This window comes from Pelodiscus sinensis, chromosome 25 (genome assembly GCF_052426305.1).
Source record: "Pelodiscus sinensis isolate ZL-2025 chromosome 25, ASM5242630v1, whole genome shotgun sequence".
NCBI lineage: Eukaryota > Metazoa > Chordata > Testudines > Trionychidae > Pelodiscus > Pelodiscus sinensis.
In genome coordinates this window covers 5,615,878-5,632,160 of record NC_143076.1, presented here as the reverse complement: position 1 = coordinate 5,632,160, position 16,283 = coordinate 5,615,878, and the positions used below count along the sequence as shown (strand labels likewise).

The following is a 16,283-nucleotide window of genomic DNA, read 5'->3' as shown; positions in this document are numbered from 1 at the left end:
CGGACAGGGGGATGGCGCCTGCGCAATGGGAGGAAGCGAGGCCGGGCCGGGCGGCGCTTGCGCAGTACGAGGCCCGGCCCGGGATAGCCCGAGCGCAGCTAGCCGGGGCAGAGCGCGAGCGCGTCTGGGCTGCGGAGCAACTGCGCCCCCTCCCCCCCCGATTCCGGAGCGGGTCCGCCTCGTGCGAGCTGCGAGCCCGGCTCCTGCGCCGGCCGCGACGTGGCCGCCGAGCTCACCCGCCCTGCAGAGAGCACGGGGCGGGGCGCTCCCCAGCAGGGCCTCCCATTGCACCCCAGTCCCGCACCGGCCCCCCCGTTTGCAGCCCTCTCCCCCGCACCGGGCCCCCCCGTTTGCAGCCCTCTCCCCCGCACCGGGCCCCCCCGTTTGCAGCCCTCTCCCCCGCACCGGGCCCCCCCGTTTGCAGCCCTCTCCCCCACCCAATTGCACTTCTTTGCCCTACAGCCGCGGTACTTTACACCTTCCTATTGGGGGACCCTCCCAGTTGCACCCCCTTCTCCCAGCAGTGGTGCCCCTGCTGCACCGCATCCCCCACCCCAAGCGGTAAGTGCTCCCGTTTCATTACTTAGCACCCTCACTCCTTCCTGAGTAGTGGAGGTAAGAAACAGCGGAGCCCCCCCCCACCTCCTCGGGTGCATTGAACCCCTCGGTTGCCTGCCCATTGCACCCCGCAGATCCCCCCCCCCATTGCATCTCCCAGCAGTGCCTGCAGACTCCCTAGGCAACGGTTGTGCTGCATCCCTTTTCTAAACAGCAGTGGTCCCTTAGGCTGTTATATTGCCCTTCTTAGCAGCCTTCGAGGCCCTCTCTTGATTTCATTAGACCACCCTTCCCTAAGCTGCAGCCTTTTGGGTTGCATCATATTACCCTTCCTGAGCAACAGCTGCCTGTTTTATCCATTTCCCTCAGAAATATCCCTCAGCGCCTTTGAATTGTATCATACCCCGTCCCATCCTGTAGTCCCCAAGCTTGCTAGGGTTGAACCCTGCCAGGATCCTTTAGCATTACAGTCTTCATCCCTAAGATTGGGTTGCATCCCCCTCTCCTTATCTGGGTGTCTGGACTGCATCCAGTGCTGTAGTATTTGAGCCCCTTGAAGGAAACAGTATCCTCAGGCATTGCCATTTCTTCAGTGCACCCCATTTCCTACAGCATCCTCCCTAGCCCTCTGGGATTGATATCCTCCTCCCCCCCCCCCCCCCAGCAGTGAGATGAGCTTCTTTGGGTTTGGGCAGAGTGCGGAGTTGGAGCTGGTGCTGAGCGATGCAGAAAGCAGGCGTAGGGCTGAGCACAAGACTGAAGAGGGCAAGAAGGAGAAATATTTCCTTTTTTATGATGGGGAGACAGTATCAGGTCGGGTCATTCTCACCCTCAAGCACCCAAACAAGCGGCTGGAGCACCAAGGCATCAAAGTGGAGTTCATCGGACAAATTGGTGAGAGGGGAACGAGGGGGTGTGAGCAGTGCATGGTAGAACTCCAGGGGTTTTAATTGGGAGGTTGCAGGGGTACTTTGTACCAGCATGGAGAAGTGGGTTGGGCTCACTGCTTCCTAAAGCTTGGTTGCCACACGTTCCCGGGCCTGCCATTCTGTAGTGATTCCTCTGGTCGGAGTCTGATTGCTTTCTCCTCTGAAATTCAAAAACACCTCCAGTGAGGGTGGCAGTACATAGCAGTGCATTGCATGAAGTCTTATTTATTTGTTTTGCATTAGTGATTCCTCCAGATTGAATACATGTAAATGTTAATAATGCAAGGCTCTGTCTCCACTAGCCTAGGAGAAGGGAATGTAGTTACAAAGTGTGGGAATGTAGTTACAAAGTGTATCGGATGCTTGGAAACTGGGGTTATGGGCCCCAGTGTCTTGTCATTACATTGACAAGTCCCTTGATTATCAGAGGTTATTTCAAATCCCGTTAGATGTGGATGGTCCATGTGATCTATACACTTCAGTCTGCAGAAGGGAGACAACTCAAATCCTTTTCCACATTATTGTTTTCTCTCTCTCTCATCCTATTTTCCTGTTTCTGCTCATTTAGTGACCTGAGCTCTGAAATATATAGAGAGAGATTTTTAAATTCAGATTCAAATCTCCAGGGCTACTTTTAAGTGTTACTATCTTGGCAGCAGCATCCCTCACAGTGTACATGCTGCGTTCTTTGTTAGTCCCCATCCTTTTTATTAACATGTGGCCACATCTCTAGCTGCCTTTGCTGTGCTATTGATTACTTTGTGTGTGATGGGCAGGGCTGCCTTGGGAGGCAGTGGTTGTATTGAGGGCATGAAGCAGCAAATGAGCTTATGTATGTGTACATTTCAAATAATGAGCTATGTCCTAGAAGCACATTACCCTTGTGGATTCACTTTCCTTCCTTTCAAAGTTGGCTGTTCCCAGCTCCATTGAGTCTGTTTATCCTATTGGGGTGGCCAAGCATGCTTATCCATATGAAATCATCTGATATGTGAGCTGTTATTTCTGAGATTTCCGTTGGCGATTTTATATTGTGTGAACCCAATTTAGCTAAGGGCTTTCCTCATCCCATAGCAGGAGGAAAGGTAGTTGCCATATCCATTGTACCATTGACATAAAGAACTGAACATTTCATGGTCTCATCTGAATGTGAGTCAAAATAATTGTTAAACCCAGGAGTAACTTACACAGTTCTTATTTGTTTATTAACTGTGTGGTGTGCATGTGTAGGGCTTTTCAGATAAGACCTTAAATCTATGGCCCAGTCTGCTCTAAAAATCTCAATAGAAGCTGTTGACCAGCACATCAAAGTGATGAACATTTTCAGCATGAGAAGAGTAACAGTTCCTTGATGGTCCTTTGGCCCAGAAGACTAAATTGATGATTTTCTTTATCCAGTTCCACCACCTTCATTTCTCTTTTGACTTTCTCCATTAGCACCACACTTTTGGCGTCTGAGAAGCCACACAGCTAATTATGTATAATCAGACCTCATGATCAGAAATTGGATTATAACCTGCCTCTGGGTTAAAGTCTCCCGAGTAACCTGAGCACGTGTTTTACTCCCAGCTCCACCGCTGACACGCTGTGCAGCCTTGGAAAGGCATTTCACTTGTCCCATTTTCCCCAATTTGTAAAATAAGTACTGTGGGGAAAGTAGACCAATTTTTTGTTCCGGGTTTGCACAGCACAATGGAGTCTTGGTCCATAACTAGGACTTGTAGGTGTTTACGATAATCCAAAAGAAATATCAACAGAGGATTTTTCAAGACTGCTTAATTTGCCTAGTACTTTGACTTCATGAAGCACTATGTATGTAGTTTGTATCTGTTAGAGTTACCAAGAGAGTTTTTATAACCAGACTTGTGGCCCAGATTGTGCTTGGGAATGTTATTTTTAAACAAAACAGGCCCACTAACCTGAGAGATGGTATAATTGATGTGTGCTTCTATAGCACCTTCCATTTGCAGATACCTCATTTTAGGGATTTAAAAGCTTCAGGGGGTAGCTGAGTTAGACTGTAACAGGAAGAATGCTGATAAGAATGGGGGTGCTAATAGTTCTTATCAGCCTCTTGTAGCTATTTAGTCTTTAAGGTGCTACTAGATCATTTGTTGTTTTTTAAGTTTTTCCCGTAATAGACTAACTCATCTAGTCCTCTGAATGTGGTATGCTCAGTCTCTTTTTCTTCTTCCTCCCCTCCTTTTTTTCTCCTTTTCTTTCTTTCCCCCCCCCCCCTCTCCTTCCCCCCCCCCCCCTTCCCTTATTTATTCTTGGATCTGGACTTCTAACACTCCTGTCATCTGACAAAGTGGGCTGTGTCCCTGAAAGCTCATGATACCATCTACATGTTTTGTTAGTCTTTAAGGTGCTACTAGTCTATTTGTTAGGGATTTAGACATTCAGGGGCCAGGAGATAGGTATTACTCCCCATTTCACAGATGAGGGCAGTATGACGGGGTTGGGAATAGAACCCATGAGTCGAACATCCAGGACAGTTTCCCCTCTGACGCTTGTACAGTGCAGATTCCTTTTAGGGCATCAATCTGTCTCGACTGTTCTCCCGTTAATGTTGGTAGATTTAAAAAAAAAAATCAGAATGGAGAAAACTGATTTTGATGAACAACTCAAACTGGGGCTTTTCCCTGTAAAGTTTGATGTGCTGATGTCTTTTTAAAGATGAATCCTCTGTTCTTCCTCTAAAGGTCTAAGTGCCAATCTTAGCCCTTGGGCAGTAGTTACTGGGAGCCTAGTATGCCGGCAGTCTGTGTTTTCCCAGTTTAACTCAGTCATTGCCTTCGGTATTGTGTTGTGAGATGAGTCTCTTTCCTATGTCATGCCTGCACTCCCTTCCCACTGCATAAAGGTGCATCCATCCTCTGTCTTTATGGAGGTGTTTTGAAAAGAGAGATGCTTTTGTTTGCACCCTGAAGCTCCAACCAAGATCGGGACTTTGTTATGCTCTGTGCTGTGTAACACAGTGGAGATCATTCCAACCCCAGTGAGTTTCCACTCTAAAGAGATAAGCTGGAGCAAAGGATGGGCAAGATAAAGTATCGCATATTGTACATCCGAGGTGATGAGGCACATCCTAAGTGATTTGCCCAAGGTCACATGTTGAGTCTGTGGCAGGGGTGGGAAATGAACCCAGATCTCCTGAGTTCTTGAGACCCAACCACAAGATCCCCCTTCAAAAAGCTTCTGCTGCAGGATTTAGTGGATGAGTGACAATGACTAATCTTGTCATAGCTTCAGGGGGGTGGCCGAGTTAGTCTGTAACTGGAAAAACTTAAAAAACAATGAATAGTCTAGCAGCACCTTAAAGCCTAACAAACATGTAGATGGTATCGTGAGCTTTCGTGGGTACAACCCACTCCTTCTTTTCATAGCTGTGATTTCAGCTCCAGATTGTAAGAATTATGGTCACCCAAACACTGCCTAACCAAGGGCTGTATTGGCAAATTTCGTAGAGCCCAGCCTACAGAAACTGGAGTAGATTGTCTTTATCCTCATGTATCATAGTGATCAGAGTATAGGTGTATCACTTTTTGTCATTTTGGATCAAGATGGAAAACAAAAGATAGTCACGTGGTCGCTGCTATGCTTGAAGACCTGCTGGAACAATATCTGCTGCCTTATCTTCAGCTGGTTTGAACAACACTTCCACACCGACCCTCATTCCTTAACATTTCCCTGGCCTTGCATGCGTCCATCATAAAATCATCAGCTAGGATTTACCCCGGAAGACGTTTTCTCTGCAGGGTCACATGGTATGGGCTGACATAGTGCAGAGTCAATGGGGCTCTTTACCATTTTTTGTTCACTTGATTTAACGTGGCCCCCTCGCCCCTCACTGTTGCTTTAGCCATCTTTGGGAGGCATGAGCGATGACAGAAGCTTCCTAGTCCCGTGCTTCTGTGTTCCCTGTTTGTGAGATGCTTTGGGCATTTGTTTTTTCCTGGTGAGAGCTCCAGTGCCTAGGCCTTGAAGGTGGCGTCTGTAGGAAGCACTGAGATGAAGGGATAGCTCCAGATGCTGATTGGTTCGGTGATGCTGGCTTGTCTTTGAAGGTAGTCTGGATATATTAACCTGATTAAACTGACCTACGTACAGACGTTCTGGTTTGTTTTCTTAGGTGGGGAAAGCAACTAAAGCTGCAGACAGCAGCTTGGAAATCTTTGCTTCTGTTTTTTTTGTCTCTATCTGCTTTCATGGGAGTGTGCTATTTAATCATGGGAGTGTGCTATTTACTGACCTTCTCCGTTATTTTTGACATCAACCTGTCTTGTTCTGCCTTGTTCTCTTATCTGTGGGCAGGATATTTTTCATGAGCTCGTGGGATATCGAATTTCCTCTCTACTTGTACAGTGGAGGATGTTGTTTGAGGATCCTCAAGCTCTTTACGGACAATACTTTAGCAACATAATGCTTGGGGGCCTGGGAAGATGACCCCACTTTATTGATGGGAGGAAAAGCTTACAGAAGGTGGAAGTATTGATGGTGTTGAAACAAATTAGTAGCAGACCCAAGTTTGGAACCCAGGAGTATAGACTTCCTAAATCGAACCCTTAAGAGAGTTCCTCCGCTACATTGGACTCTGTCAGGGGAGATGGTGAATGTCAGCAACGTGACCTGTCCAGTGAGGGGGAGAAACCAATTTGCAAAACTGGGTCCTCCTTTTTACTGGCACTTTTTACTGGCACTTGAGCTCGGGCCCAAGATGTGTCAAGCACCTGACTATGATTCTCTACTGCTCGGAGCCTAGCTTACTCACTAGAGGAGAAGGGATGGAACAGGGAAGAGGCTTTTTCAGAGACTGGTTCCTTTTTCCTTTTTAGGGGGAGAGGGATAGCTCAGTGGTTTGAGCATTGGCCTGCTAAACCCAGGGTTGTGAGTTCAATCTTTGTGGAGGCCATTTCGGGATTTGGGGCAAATATTTGTCAGGGATGGTACTTGGTCCTGCTGTGAGGGCAGGGGACTGGACTCAATGACCTTTCAAGGTCCCTTCCAGTTCTAGGAGATAGGCAATCTCCTTTAATTTAAATTTAAATTTTAAAATTTTAATTTAGGCCCATTTCCTGCAATTCCTCTCCCAACACTGACCCACTCGTGTGGGAGGGATCAGCACTGCTTAACTGAGTATTTTCTTCCTAGAGCTGTACTATGACCGGGGCAACCACCATGAATTTGTCTCTCTGGTAAAGGACCTGGCCCGTCCTGGTGAGTTCACCCAGTCGCAGACGTTTGACTTTGAGTTCACACATGTGGAAAAACCGTACGAGTCGTACACAGGGCAGAACGTGAAGTTACGGTGAGTCTCCTCTTGCTGTTGGGTTTCTCCTGATCTCAAGCTTCAGCCTTCTCCCTGTGAATTAATTTTCATGCAGTGTCTTTCTAGCAAGAGCCACAGTAGGTATCCCAGACGAACACACACCAACAGGTAATACAGCAACATGAGAGTCTAATGCCTGTTGAATTGGGAAGAACAGATAGAACTACAATCTTCCTTAAGTATAATAAGAAACAATTAAAAGTCCAGCAGAGAGCTGACAACTTTGACCATGTGATACCCCATGCCCCTACTCTAGGTTATGAGTCTTGCCTTTGAAATCATGGGAAATCAGAACGCAGGTGGGTTGATTGTTTAAAAGGGGCATATCATTGAAAAGTGATTGAACTGCTGTTAAAAAAAAAAAAAACATTTTCTATCATTTTAAAACAAGCTCACAATCACTTCTAAAATCTGATTTCCCATGCCTTCCAGCTATAGCTGTTTCTCCAGCTGTAGCAGGGAGGAAGCGTTGATAAAATGCTGAAAGAGGCACCAGACTCCCAGTTAACCCTGTAGAGAGATCGGAGCAATGATGAGAATTTCTAAAGGCTGTTGAATAAATTAATTTGTAATCCACATCTCTCTAGCAACTAAACGCTTCTGTCACTGGACTCTCCCTTTTAAACTGAATTGTGATCCAGCATATGTGTTCAGCCCATCAAGCTGCTGTTTGTGTGGGGTTATGGTACAGACCAATTTCACGTTGAAGCATGTGGGCATGGAGATGGATTGACAGATCAAACAGTGTGTGTGGGATGCCTAGAAAATCTGCGGAAAATCTACCAACTCCTGTGAAAGCCACATGTTTGAAAAGGGAGTTCTCGGCCCTTTTTGTCATTCCTCTTTCTCCCCCACTTCTCAAACCCCCACTTCTTTCTCTAGCTTCCCCTCTGTTCCTCCAGTCACTTCTTGATATCTCTAGTCTGTGCTGTAACGGAGATCGCTCACGGCAGCTTAACGGTCTGTGAGTCTGAGCCTGGGCTGAAGTGGAATATTAAATTATCAACACTTGTGATGATGGAATACTGTGCTGTCTTGGGACAGCATGTCAGGCGCTGAGTGCAATTCCAGAAGCTGCGTGGCAGACTCAGTAGTAAAATGCCGCCTGTCATGGCTTCTCTTATGCATGTAAATCAGGCTTGAGTTGTTCTTTTTCCCCCCCTCGTTTAAAAAAGAAAGGGAACCAAAGGCGACTTGCAATTTATTTGGCAATCCGAGAGTAATGTCAGGTCATTTGCTTGTCTCCAGCGGATTCCGTAAAATGTGCTTGAGTAGTCCTGTAACCAGGCCTGCTAATTTTAATTGTGGCCTACGTGCAGACAAATGCCTCGCTTACATGCTGCTGTTTACAAATGGCAAATGCTGTTTCAGAGCTGAGCTGTAAAGGTAGCTGCCACCTTGACATCGAGCCTGAGTCAAATGCTAAGGCTGGATGATTTTATGATGGATATTTAGTTAACATAGGCAGTGATAAGTGTACTCGCCTCTCATGCTTTAGGGCTGGGCTGCTCAAAACACAGCTCGTGGTGCAGTTTGGGCTCTCACGTGGCCTGTGGGTGGGTTCCTTTGAACGTGGCCTCCACTGGGAACATGCTCCACAAGAGCGAGGCGTTTCCCAGGGTGGGTGAGCATTGAAAGATGCAAGCAGACGGGCTGGCTGGAACAGACGGGTACAGGCTGTTGGCATTTCTAGCCCCTAGGGACCAGATGCCAGGAGCACTGGGGCATTGTGGGAATTGCTGGCTGCTTAGTGCCTGAGAGGTGCTGATTGGCCACGTTTAGGTCCGGTGCCACGGCTTAAGGCTTAATCTTTGTATTCATGTCTGTCAGTGTGAAAGAAGCTATTTGCATATATATTTGGCATGTGCTGTGAGTATCATTGTGGCCCCCAGGGCTTCCAAAGTTGAGTAGCCCTGCTTTAGGGCCATAAGCCATAGGGTTGAGACTGGAACATCACCTCTTTGCACAGCAACGTACAATTGCTCAGGTGCTCTATAAAGGACTTGCACCTTCCTCTGAGCCACTAGGTATTGTCCACTACAAGAGGCAGTTTACCTGACTGGATGGACCATGTGGGCTGAGCAGCTCCATGAAAGGCTCCGTCGATGTTTCTCTCTCCTCCACCAAACACCTCTCCCTCCGTGGCTTGTGCGCCCAGGGAGGTAGTCTGCAAGGATTCTAATGGGTCAGGCGTTCCCCTTGCAGATATTTCCTCCGAGCGACCGTCAGCCGCAGATTAAATGATGTGGTCAAAGAGATGGACATAGTCGTGCACACGCTCAGCACCTACCCAGAGCTCAATTCCTCTATCAAGATGGAGGTGGGAATCGAGGATTGCCTGCATATTGAGTTTGAGTATAACAAATCCAAGTAAGTGCAGAGTAAAACCCTGTGTGAGGGGATGCAGTCCCCTGCGTGGGCCGATACTTCTAGGGCATGTCTCCATGGAGGGAAAAAACACTAAACCTCCAGCTCGTGGGGTTCTTTTCTTGCAGTGCAGATTTCTGGGCTGGGGGCTGCAGAACAGGGTCCTAGAGCCCTAGGATCCAGCCTGAGCCCAGAAGCCTACACTGCAGTGAAACAGCCCCTTAGCCCGAGTCAGCTAGCACGGGTCATCCACACGTGTCTAACTGCTGTGCAGACGGAGCCTTAGAGGCTGCGTAACTAGGTATGCAGAGGCAATGGCTATTGTAAACTTCAGGTAGGGCCCTGTAATTTCTCTTCGCTCTCCCTGTTCGCTGCTGTGAAGGGCAGGAAGTTCATTCATTCATGTGCTGGGAGAGTTGCTGCTTTAGATCTTTCCCAGCTCACCGCCAGCCTGTACTGTGTTCTGTCCGAGGCCTCTGTTGCACCCACATACCGAGGTGGGTGCATAAATGGGGATGAAGGTGGATTTATTGGTCCCCTCTAATTTAGTGGTCCCCTTGTTCTGAGTCCCGGGAGGCCCAACGGAACAGCTTCTGCTGTTGACCAGAATGGTACAATTAACTGTGGGACTGTTAACTCAGGCATAGATGTTGGAAATGACTAGTTGAGGTTACATTCCAGACCATTCTTCTCATGCAGAGCTGGAGTGTTCTCCTTTTTTAATTACCCAAGGGATTGCCATCGGGAGGCTTAGATCTTGTTCTTCTGAAGTTTTTATGAATGTCCAGCCTAATATGTCTCCTCATTTCATCCAGTAATCCCGCTCAGACTTGCTGGTGCCCAGAGGTTTGTGCCTGAATGCATAGTTATCACTTGGAGCACCCAGAACATGACTGGAGTGCCCCTGGAATCTCAAATTGGCCCTGAGAAGGATGGGGGAGTGTCTGAAAGGCGCATTCCAGCTTTTCAATTTGTTTCCTGCTCTGTGGTGCAGAGACCAAAGCTGATCCCGGCTGTCTTGCTTCATCCTTCCCAGGTACCACTTAAAAGATGTGATTGTTGGAAAAATCTACTTCCTGTTGGTTCGGATCAAGATCAAACACATGGAGATAGATATCATCAAGAGAGAGACAACAGGGACCGGCCCCAACGTTTACCACGAGAACGACACAATAGCAAAATATGAGATCATGGATGGGGCACCTGTGAGAGGTGAGGGGAGGGAGCCATTTACATTCCTCTTCTAGCATCTTTGGGGGTCCAGTGATTGTGTTGCACCAACTTCTTGTTTTCTTGGCAGCTTACAAATGGCGTGGAGGGGAGGAGGTAAATTGAGGAACATTGCTCCTAGCGAGTCAGCAGCACAGTTAGGAATAGACTTCTACGACTGACCTGGCCCCAGCCGCAGAACATAGCGCTGAAAGGTGGCATCATCTCTCATTGCAAATCCACTGGTTGCTCTGGATCGGTGGTGTCCAGCCCACTAGCTACATGTGGCTAATTGGTTAGTTGAGCATGGCTAGTTTAGTGAACATAGGAACATAAAATGCCAGATGCCCCAGAGGGAGTGAACAGAACAGGGAATCCTCTTGTCTCCCGTTCCCAGCCTCTGACAAACAGACTGGGGACACCGTTCCTACCCATCCTGGCTAATAGCCATGGATAGCCCTATCCTCCATGAATGTATCTAGAAGTGGGTCTGACCCACGAAAGCTCATCACCTATTAAACCATCTTGTTAGTCTTTAAAGTGCTACACAGTTTTTCCTTTTGTTTTAGCAAGATCAGACTAACACGGCTACCTCTCTAGTACTATTTTTGAACCCTGTTCAAGTCCTGGTCTTCAGAACCTCCTCTGGCTACTGCTCCAGAACTGGCTGGATTCCACGGTTCTGGATAATATTCTTCAGCTGTGGGTGACTTGCACTCCTGCTCTAGAGCTGCTGGGTCAGTAGCTAGAAGGGATGTCATCCCATTCTCTTTCTTCTCCAGTGCTGTGAGCAGCAACCCTGTGATATTGAAGGGGGGAGGTAGGACGGTCACCAGAAAGGGCATGACCCTGCTAAGGATCAAAGGTGCTCTGTTCTGTGGGAGCGGAGGGCACTACTCCATCCAGCAGTGGTAAGATATGCCAGACTTGGGCACAGAGTTGCAGGAGTTAGTGTGCTCTCGTTTCCCGTTGTGGTGCCGATGCTCTCTCTGTACGATTTGGATCGGCAGGTTGTGCCTCTGCTCATGCCTTTCATGCCCTTTGCAGGGGAGTCCATTCCAATCAGACTCTTCCTGGCAGGCTACGAGCTGACGCCCACGATGAGGGACATCAATAAGAAGTTCTCAGTGCGTTATTACCTCAACCTGGTGCTGATAGATGAGGAAGAGCGGCGCTACTTCAAACAGCAGGTGAGAGGGGGGTGAGCCGTAGCCAGCCACTCAAGAGCCTCTTCTGGGGCTCCGTTATAAATAGCAGGAGAAGACCCGTAGGCAGTCAGGTTGGCAGTGGGGGGGAGAAATCTCCCTGGGTGCCCACTGAGACCCCATCATCTGAGGCACGGATAGAGAATGCACCTGCCTGTCTGGGTCTCTTGGGGTTGCTCCTCAGAGAGGCTCAGAGGGGCAGCCATGTTAGTTTGTAACTAAAATACTTTAAAAGGCAGCACTAGTCCTGGTGCACCTCAGGGACTATCTGTATAATGGTTTTGGGTTAGTCTCTAAGGTGCGACAGGACCATTGTTATTTTTTAAATTTTTTTCTTCAGAGAGGGTTTACCCACCGTAATCCCCCTCTGTTCTCTGCACTTTGCCACACGGGGCCGTCTTTTACCTCATTAACCATGGCAGTGCTGCCCAGTGTACTAGAACAGGCCTGGCATCTGGTGGCTGCCTCTGGCTCATCCTCTGGAGTACAGGTTGGACCTCTCTGGTCCAGCTGCCTTGGGACCACGGATGTTGTCGGACCAGAGAGTCCTAGACCACTGAGATTCAGCCTGTACTATCGTCTGACCTTCAGAGATCTGCACTGCCCGGACCCCTCTCCTGAAGCTTTTCACTGATGAAGGATATGAGAGTGGCGTATGGGGATGGGTGCAAGTTACTGCTACAGCAGCTTAGGCAGATGTCGGCCTGTGAGAACATCCTGGGTGGGGCCAGCCTAGCTCCTGCATGTCCTAACAGGTCCTGTTGTCTGCGTTCTGACAGGAGGTGGTGCTATGGCGGAAAGGAGACATTGTGAGGAAGAGCATGTCCCACCAGGCAGCTATTGCCTCTCAGCGGTTTGAGGGGACGTCCTCCCATGCGGAGGCCAGGACCCCCAGCCAGCCTGCAGAAAACAACAGCCGGCAGTGAAAGGCCCTGTGGAGCGAGGCTGCTGCAGAACCCACGTGCCCAGGGTTGGCAGCAGCAAGGAGTGAGAGAGAAAATATTTCACCAGAGACTTATGAAAACCAATATCAGTTTTGACTTAATTCTGATTTTCGAAGGACCAGTAGGGTGGGGAGGGGGCAATGCAAGCGACAGTGACTACGGGCACAAAGTTGAAAGTACCTCAGTGCTCCCCAACCTGCTACATTCCTCTGAGGGTAGGCTGCTTTTATACATGCAGGGGCCTTGGGGCTGCCTGTCTTTCCCGTTGCTATGAGACCCCTTCACCATGGCTGCGGGGAGGCGGGAGGGGGAAGGGGAAACTGGGCGCTCCGCCTCGGCGGTAGGTATGTCACTTCGGGCCTGTAGGAAGGCATTTTGCTGCCATCCAAAAGTCTTTGTGAGGCGAGTAGGAGGAGAGCCTGATGAAGCATTTTAGCTGGAAGGTGGGAGTGTGCGTGAGCAGAGTAAGCTTGAGGTGTAGCCTGCTTGACGGGTTTCCCCCCCTCTGTGAGACTGCTGCTAGCGGTTATGTAACAAGTTGAATCAGCCCTGTGAGTAGCAGAGCCAGGTTGTGCAGCGAAGCAGATGACGCTGCCTTTGTGTCCCTGCCGTGGGAGCTCATGGATGCAGTGTCTTGGGAGGAAGGGGCCTTGTTTAACATTTAAAAGTGCAGATGGCAGCTGGGTGTGGAATTGACAGGCCAAAGGACGCTGTATAGGGCAGGCGAGGCATGGGTGGGCAAGCAGAGCCGCTAGGCAGGGAATCTGGGAGGAAACGGTCCAGGGAAAGGGGGAGCACAAAGCCATGCTAGTCTTGGCTCTGGGAGGTTAGGGTGCAGTTTGTAACCCACGCTGCATGATCTAGCCAGGCGGGTGCAGCTGAGCCCTGGGGAACGTGGGTACGTTGGAGATGGTGAGCGTGGCATGGCAGAGCGGTTGTACGGGTGCCACGTGGTGCTGTGGGAAGCAGTTGCAGTCCGGTCTCTAGCTGTACAGGGAAAGCGTTGCAGCGAGAGGCGGTAGAAACATGGCAGGAGCCTCTGAAGTGCTGCAGTAGACGCTGGCCATCGCCTTCTGGCTTTCTCCTTGTTTTCAATTTATCTGAATGAAACTCTGCTTCGTCTGGCCCTAGGGTTCATCCCAGTGGTGCTCTGGTTAAACCTCCCAGGGACATCCCTGACTGGCTGAAAATTATGAGAGTAGCAGGGTGGGGCAGAAGAGGACACGGGCCTTCTTTAAACACACCCGTCTGCCAAAGGCTTGAAGGATCCCCCCGAGAACCTGCCATGTGCTAGTACTACTCCTGGCACGTGGGACACCATAACGTAAGGAGCTATTGCCCCGGATGTACTGAAGTGAAGCAGCAGGGTGTCTGGCACTGCTTCCTGATTGACTGCTTGGTTGGGTCTGTTGAGGCTGGAATTGGGTGGGACCTTTGGGCATGAAGCTACCTGAGGACCCGGCACATGGGATGTCTTTCACTCTCTTAAAATAAACGCCAGTTAATGTTTTCAGAGGGATCACGGGGATGTCCTCGGACGGGCCTCAGCTCTCCCTTCAAGTTCAGAGATCGCCTCTTAGACGTAACCCATTGACTGGATTTGGATGTTCTGTCCTTTTTAGATCCCTTTCTAGGAAGCAGGTAATCAGACGCCAACCAGCATATGGAGGCGGAGACCTGAACGAAACCGGGACACCGGCTCCCTCTAACCGGAGCCGTACTAGTGATTCCCCTGTGGGCTAGAAGCCCATTGATGTTCTGCCAGGCTTACTTCTCAGTCTGGCATTTCCTTTGGTTGGATGCAGAGCTGCTCTCTTGCTGCTGGGAAGTTCAGCTTCTTCTGCAATATGCTGTGTGTGTGACAGTGCCCCGCTGCCTGTAGTGATGGTGGGGGTTGGGTGGGAGGGAGGGGACGTTTCCGTAGTAAGAAAGCTGCTGTAGTTCAGTGATAAATGTATGTTTTCTGCTTGCCAAACTCAGTTTTATTTTCACTGTCACCAGATAGGGCTTTGGTTCTTAACCTAGATGGGGAGTCCTGCTCTCTTCTTGGGGACCTGAATTGCCTCTTTGCTGTGAACACTGGCATCCCATGTTCTGCACTGCCGTGGTGAGGTTGCGTGGCTCTGCCTGTGAGAGTTCCTTGCTGCGGGCTGGAACGGCAGTCTCCTCCCTCAGACCTTTTCAAGGCAGCTGCTTTGTTAAATCACACGCAGGGGGGACGGTGTGGTTGGGCCTGGTGCAACATGCAAACGGGGACACTATTTCGGTGGCTGGCTAACTTTGCGTCTCCCCCATTGGGAGGAATCCAGGCATGCTGTAGCAATGCACAATCATTTGAAAACAGGAGAGGTTCCCCTTGGGTGGCAGCTCAGGTAACAGAGGGCATCTGCATGGTTGAGCCTAGCTCAGCTTCACCCTCACCCATACTTTGCTTTCCCTCATCTCGAAACAGCCCCCCTGAAATCCCTTCATGGTTGAATACTCTTCTTGGGTGTAGCGTGTGGTGGTGGTAAGAAGCCCAATGGGTGAACCCACCTCTGTACTGGGTGAGTAGTGAGATGGGATATGTGGAGATTGCCTGCAGATGGGAATCCCCCTCTCTGGCAGATGTTCCAACAGTGTCTGCTTGTCACTGTGAGAGGGGTTAGTCAGAAAACGTGCATGTGCCTAAATGTTTCCTTCTGCTAACTTTTCCTCACCTCTGTGTTCCCCGTCATAGGACTAGGCTATAGCCTCTCCCCTACCCCCATTTTTACTTCTCTAATTAGATCATTCAGCCTGCTTTCTGTTATGCCTTGTGTTTCGGGTGATGATACCTGCTCCATCTGCAATGATTGGGGCTTGAGAGAGGAGACCTGAAAAATCTAACCCCACGCTGCTCCAAAAAAGAAAAAAAACAACAGTTTTAAGACTGGGGAGTGATTGTGGCTTTTGCAGCCCACCCCATGCTGGGTTGTTTTATCCCGTGCTGTGGATGTCCTCTCTCCCCTGGGCAGATACTCACAGGGGAAGTGCATAGGTACTGAACCAAGCAGTGCAACTTGTAATTTAGCCTCTGCAGTGTTTACATGTTTCTTAATTGATCATCTTTTCAATGGCTGTGTTTTAAAATTTGTTTTTGTGTGTCAGATTAAAAGGGCCATCCCAGGCTTTAAAATGCTGTGCATTCGTTTGTCTGACTTGGTTTATATGCTGCCGTTCTGAGCTATTTTGCCTCTCTTCAGGCCAGGCGCACGGTGGGTACCTGAGGTTGGGAGAATCCAGCCTTTTCCCTTATTGTGCTGTCTCTAAAGATGTGGAACAGACCGGGGAAAGTGAATTGGCCCCACTGTAAGCAATGTGAAGCCATCAGCAGCCCGATCTGTGCTGACTTGTGACCTTGGCAGCTGTTCCATCCCAGTGGGTGGGTTTCTCTCTTCTTGTAGAATTTAGAGCAAGCTTGAGTGAGTGAGCTGGCTCCAATCACCAGCCCAGCACGAGGATGAAACCACAGCCCACATCACTAGGCCCTAAGGATGACAGTATTAAAAACTTAAAATAGGGTCTTAAACACTCCATGCAGCCTGCTTTGCTAAATGTGTGTCCTGGCTCTTGGGAGAGCTCTGTCCCTCTACACACAGAAAGGTTTGCCCTGAAGAGTGGAAGGAGCCTTGGGTATTTTGCCTCTTGTAAAGGAGTCAAGAGGCAAGGTCTTTTCTTGTTCTCTTTGTAGGGAAGAGGAACGGCAAAACTCTTCCCT

The 16,283-nt window shown here is 49.3% G+C and overlaps 1 protein-coding gene across 1 annotated transcript; it reads left to right on the top strand.

The window, feature by feature from the left end:
- Positions 1–8: 8 nt before the first annotated feature.
- Positions 9–15,704, top strand: VPS26B (VPS26 retromer complex component B). Its single transcript, XM_075916411.2, has 6 exons — positions 9–1,452; positions 6,642–6,798; positions 9,025–9,189; positions 10,223–10,398; positions 11,443–11,585; positions 12,380–15,704. Exons 1-6 carry the CDS (start codon positions 1,230–1,232, stop codon positions 12,524–12,526), a joined length of 1,011 nt encoding a protein of 336 aa, XP_075772526.1. The 5' UTR covers positions 9–1,229; the 3' UTR covers positions 12,527–15,704.
- The last annotated feature ends 579 nt before the right edge of the window (positions 15,705–16,283 follow it).